The sequence below is a fragment of the Equus quagga genome, unplaced genomic scaffold, assembly GCF_021613505.1.
Source record: "Equus quagga isolate Etosha38 unplaced genomic scaffold, UCLA_HA_Equagga_1.0 HiC_scaffold_8809_RagTag, whole genome shotgun sequence".
NCBI classification, from domain to species: Eukaryota; Metazoa; Chordata; class Mammalia; order Perissodactyla; family Equidae; genus Equus; species Equus quagga.
Window position 1 is genome coordinate 1,480 of NW_025794867.1, and position 5,791 is coordinate 7,270.

At 64.3% G+C, this 5,791-nt stretch overlaps 1 gene segment (V, D, J or C); it reads right to left on the bottom strand.

Annotated features, from left to right (window-relative positions):
* Positions 1–2,989: 2,989 nt before the first annotated feature.
* LOC124232631 (immunoglobulin heavy constant gamma 1-like) lies at positions 2,990–4,730 on the bottom strand (the record flags this gene model as incomplete). The annotated part of the segment is given in 4 exon segments: positions 2,990–3,468; positions 3,553–3,882; positions 4,015–4,074; positions 4,367–4,730. Coding segments are annotated over 4 exon segments (1,083 nt in total), but the record flags the coding sequence as incomplete, so codon positions are not given.
* Positions 4,731–5,791: the final 1,061 nt, after the last annotated feature.

Genomic DNA, 5,791 nt, shown 5'->3' on the forward strand with positions numbered 1-5,791 from the left:
GGTCTGGTTGGGTCCACCTGCCTCGACTACCTGAGGCCCCGGCTCTCCCCTCGGTGGTCTCGTCTCCCCCCTCCGCCCTGTGGAGCAACTCGGATTTCCTGTGGCTGGTGACACTGGCCCCGCTGAGCATAGGACGGAGTTCCTGCTGCCCTGCTCTCCTGGCCCTTCTCCACGTCTGTCCATCAAGGCCAAGCCCACTGGCTTGGTGACCATGTCACCAGGCCTCTCCCCCGGAGGCCATCTGGCTGGATGTTGACCCTCCGCAGGTGGTGCCTCCTCCACCTCCCCGGGCTCCCACCGCGGCCGTGGGCACAGGTCCTCCTTCTAGCAGTCTCCTCGGGTGGTGGTGATCCGAGTGACCGTGAGGTGCACACCCGGAAGCTTCCCTGCTGGTGGACGATGGCCCCGGGGCCTCCGGGCCTTGGCGGCAGATGCTCCCACTCGAGGATCTGAAACCAGGTGTCTCCTCCTGCGTCCTGGAGCCTGGCAGGGATGCGGTTCACACAAAGGCCTGTCCCTGCCCAGACGGCCATGGGAAGGCTGGCCCTCACCTTCTCCAGGGTGACTGATTTTTCCGACCCCGGGTCTGTCCCGGTGAGGGATGCTCAGCCCCAAGGCCTCATCGTCCACACGGCCCCAGTGTCTCTTGGCGGCTGTTACAACGGGGCTTGTGGGTATCTACCAACTCTGCTCGGGGTTACAACTGCCGTCCACTTGGTTCTCCCCTGGGGTCAAGGGGCTGGATGCAGCCTGTGGTGGCTGGGAGGCCAGAGAGCGAGGGGCAGGTAAAGGTGGCCATAAGGTCAGAGGGCAGTGAGGTCAGAGGTTTGCGATGTCAGAAGGCGGAGGAGCAGGTCTGCACAGCAGCTGAGCAGCATGAACTTCTGGACCTGGACACCGTCTAACATCTGGGCAGCCGTGGACATCTGCCCAGGTGGAGTGACCCTAGGCCCCCTGCCCAATCATGTTCCTGTAGTCGGGGACGATCGTCCGCTTCAGCTCCACCACCGAGGAGAAGATCCATTTCACCTGCAGCGGGCGGGCCAGGGGTGAGCGTGGCCTGGACCCAACGCCGGCCTCCGCCAGGGCCTGCCTGCCCTGCACCCGGGCCACGTGACGGTGAGGGTCACAGGGGGGACAGCAAGGGGACATGGTGGGAACAGTGAGGGGACAGAGAGTGGACAGTGTGGGGACAGCTTGGTGACAGTGAAGGACAGTGTAGAGACAGTGTCGGGACAGCCAGGAGTCAGTGGGAGACAGTGAGGGGACAGTGATGAGGCAGCAAGGGGTCGGTGTGGCAAGTGTGGGACAGTGTGACAACATGGTGGGGACTGTGAGGGGACAGTGAGGGGACAGTGAGGGGACATGGTGAGGACAGTGTGGGGACAGCATAGTGACAGCGAGGGGACGACATGGGGACGGCCTGGCCCACCTTGAAGAGGGTGACGGTGGCGCTGTAGCACACGCTGAGCAGGAAGAGCGTGATGAAGATGGAAATGGTGGTCCACAGCCCGTCCAGCTCCCCGTCCTGGGTCTCGGCACAGCTCTCGTCCAGGACCATCTCTGCACAGGGAGGGGGTGGTCAGTGCTGTGCCTGCCCGAGGGGGCTGGGCAGGGTAAGTGGGGCCTCGGGGGGTGATTCTGTCTGTGGCAGAGTGGGCGGGGCAGGTGGGATCCCTCAGCTGGGCAGGGTCAGTGGTGCCCTGAGGTCAGGCTCTGTGCTGTGACCTCAGTCCTCTATTCCTCCAGCTGCGACCCCAAGTCTCAGCCAGTCACCCCTGACCCAGGTCTCAGCCAGGCCAGTGGAGGACCAACTGTCTCCTCTGTTCTGGTCTGCGCTGGGCCCTCTGGGGAGAAGGTGCCCGAGCCCTGCAGGACAGAGGCTCAGGCCCCGCCTCCTCTCTCCTGGGGACCGGGCCTGAGGGCAGGAGGGTCAGCAGAGCCTGTGGGCATCTGGGCCCCTGCCCCGGGGAAGGGCCGAGACAGGATTGGATGTGTCCCCAGTGCATGAGCCGTGGGAGTGCTGGGGACAGCTGGGTGTGGGGGTTTCTGAGTGTTAGGGTGGGGTATGTGCCCGGGGAGTGGAGGACCGATTGTCAGAGCTGGTCACTGTGGTCAGTGTTAGGATGAGTACTGGGCAGCCCGTGGGGCGTGGGAGGGGGTGGGGTCCAGCTGGTGTCCAGGCTGAGGGTTCAGGAGACCAGGCTTCGTGCTCTGTTGGGCAGGTGTCGGTTGCCCTTGTGTAAGGCCCCAGTGTGTAAGACCAGCTCTGTGTGTGTGTGTGTGTGGAGCTGGTGTGTGGGCTGGCACTGCTCAGTGAGAGGGGCTTGTTTTCAATGGGTCTTGGCTCAGTGTCCACATGGCCATCAGGGATGGTCCCTCCCCAGGCACTCAAGGCCTCCTGCCCCTTTGGGCATCTGGAGTGAGTGTCTCCATGAGGGGACAGGCCTGGCCCCAGGCAGGACAAGGTCAGGCAGAGCCCCCTCACCTGAGGGAGGGTGGGGGCCTGATCTTGGAGTGCCCGAGGGCAAAGGAGGGCCTGTCCCCACACCACTGGCCCGCAAGCCTTTCGTGCAGGCCAGAGCCACCAGGCAGAGCTCTCGAGTGACCCAGTGGACAGGGATCCTGGGGGACAAGGATGGGCCATGTTCCCACAGCTCGGGCTCCTACAGAGGAGGGATGCCCTCATGTGCATTTCCCTGATGGCTCTGGAGGGGCTTCTCCTGTTCCCTGGCCACCCTCCAGCCCCGAGCTGCTGCTGGCAGGAGGGCGGCCCAGAGGAGCTGCCACCTCTGACGAGGCCCTTGCCTACTCAGCAGCCCCTCCTGCTCTCCTGGGCGGCCTGCACAGGTTCCCACACCCTGGGTCTGATCCGAATGGGACCCACTCTCCTGTAATAGTGACAATGTGGCCTTGGAGCCTGGCTGCCCCGCTGCCTGCAGGCCTGGCCAAGCGCCAGAGCTCTGCCTCAGAAAGAACCACGACCGCGTCGCAGGGTCCCAGGGCCATGCTGGGTGCTTTATTTCATGCTGGGTGCCCGGGAAGGTATGTACACAGGGGTGGGGGCTCAGGTGTCCTCGCTGGACTCTGAGAGCCCACGGGGAAGGAGGGATGGCTTGCTGGGTGCCGGGCCCATGGCTCATTTACCAGGGTTCTTGGAGACGTTCTTCTGTGTGTAGTGATTGTGGAGAGCCTCGTGCATCACCCCACACGTGAATGTTGTTCCCTGCTGCCACCTGTTCCTGTCCACAGTGAGCTTGCTGTACAGGAAGTAGGACTCGTCGCCGTCCAGCTGGGCTGGGGTGGTGCTGTACTTGGTCTCCGGCTCTGGCTGCCCATTACTCTGCCACTCGACGTTGATTTCAGGTGGGTAGAAGTCCTTGACCAGGCAGGTCACGCTGACCTTGCTCTTGGACAGCTCGTCTGGGTGTGGGGCCAGGACGTACACTTGCGGCTCCCGGGACCGCCCTGTGGGGACAGGGGTCAGCACAGATGGTCACTCCCTGGGTGGCCCCGTAGGAACTTCCCTGTGCTCGTCTGCCCTGCCCTCACCTTTGGTCTTGGTGATGGTCCTCTCGATGGGTTGTGGGAGGGCTTGGTTGTTGACCTTACACTTGAACTCCTTTCCTGACAGCCAGTCCTGGTGCTGGATGCGGAGGACGCTGACCACGCGGTAAGTGCTGTTGAACTGCTCCTCCTTCTGCCTCGTCGTGACTGTGTGCACCTCCACCCCGTCCATGTACCAGTTGAACTTGACATCAGGGTTCTCCTGGCTCACGTCCACCACCACGCAGGTGACCTCGGGTGTTCGGGTGATCACGAGGGTGTCCTTGGGATTCGGGGGGAAGATGAAGACCGAAGGCCCTCCCAGGAGCTCAGGAGCTGGTGGGGGAGACATGGCGATGGTGGGTCAGCACCTGGGTGGGCCTCCTTTTGGGCACTCATTCCCCTCATGGGTCACGCCTGTGCTTGGGCCACCACCTGGGGGTAAAGGATGAGGCTTGGCTGACTCACCTGGGCATTTGGGACACTGGCTCATGTCGCACACTTTTTGGTCGTTGCGGCGAATGGGCTCTGCAGAGAGAACAGACAGGGGTTACCGGGGCAGGAGGGAGACGGCCCTGGGGTGAGCTGACGTCAGGGCCAGGTTTTGGCAGGTCTGAGACCAGCGTGCCTCCCGGGGCCCAAGGGGCTGGGTTAGGGCTGTCCAGGCTGCCTATGCTCTGGGCATGGCAGAAATACCCAGAGGACCCCCCCTCCCGCCGCTTTGCTCGGGAGGCCTCTCCTGCCGCCCTGGGGTCCAGGCAGGAGGGCAGAGCCCGGCCTGTCTTGCAGGGAGTGCCCTCCCTGTGGCCCCTCCTCTCACCGATTGTCTTGTCCACCTTGAAGTTGCTGGCCGGGTGGACTACGTTGCAGATGTAGGTCTCGCTGGTCCAGGTGCTGGCAGGCACGGTCACCATGCTGCTGAGGGAGTAGAACCCCGAGGACTGCAGGACGGAAGGGAAGGTGTGCACGCCACTGGTCAGGGAGCCCGAGTTCCAGGACACCTTCACTGGCTCGGGGAAGTATCCGGAGACCAGGCAGCCCAGGGCCACCGTGGAGTCAGATGTGGTCCCACAGCCGGGGGCCAGCGCGAAGACCTTCGGGGCGGTGGTGGAGGCTGCAAGAGAGGAGGCGTGTGACCACCAGGGCCTGCCCCTGCGCCCATGTGCTTCCAGAGAGTCTGAGGCCTAGATGCCCCTTGTGGCTACCTGTCATCAGGGCTGGTGCCTCTGCAGCCACAGGCTCAGAGAACCTAGATTAGAGCCCCCTGGGGCCCCTGCCCCTTGTCCCTGCTCAGGCCTCCTGCAGGTGGCCCGCCTGACTGAGTCCCCAGTCTGAGCCCGGACCAGAGACCTGTGCTTCTGGTCGGCTTCTGATGGACCCCAATCTGCTGTCCTGTGGCCCCAGCCTGGCCCAGCCCTGGGCGATTGGGCATCTCTTCAGGTGTGGTGGGCCTCTGCGCAGCACTGTCCCTGTTGTCTCCCGGCCCCTCAGCTCAGTGACTTTGCCATGGCCTGTCTCTGCTCGCCAGGCCACGTGTCATCTGAGTCAGCTCCACAGCCACAGCACCAGGAGTACTTGTCCCCAATGCTCCCCTGATCCTGATCCTGTCTTGAACCCTGTTCATGCCTTGGGCTTTGTCCTTGACCTCGACCCCATCCCTGTCCTGGACCCATCCCTTCCCTGTCCTGGACCCCGTCCCTTCCCTGGACCCCATCCGTGTACTGGACCCCGTCCCTGGGAGTCTTCTTGTCCCCCTCCCCTCCCATCCCTGTGTGTCCCCAGCCCAGCCTCCTGCATCTGCCTCTGGGCCCCCTCCCCGCTCAGGTCCTCCTGGCCCGGCTTCCTGGGCTCACCTCAGGCCCCTCCCTGCCAGCGCCGCCTGCCCTCCGCCCTCCCTGCTCTTGGGCCTGTCCAGCTCCTTGCTCACTGCAGAGCCCTCCTCCAGCTGTGGTCCTTCCCCAGCACAGCCGGCCCCTGGGCGCGGGCGGGAGCCATGCGCTGCGCTCGGCACTCCTCTCCTCTCGGTGCCAGCCTCCCCAGGCCCCCGTGTGGGCCAGGGTGCAGCCTCCACCCCCAACAGCCAGGCCCACCCTGTCCCCTCCTCCCCTGAGTCCTGTCTGCTCAGCCGCAGGGCCTTGCCTGGCCTCTCCCCACGCTGGTAGCCTGGGCTCAGGCCCCAAGGGGACTCTTACTCTTCCATGCACTGAGCCCACTGCGCTGTGCCACCCCACACTGAGTCCGAATG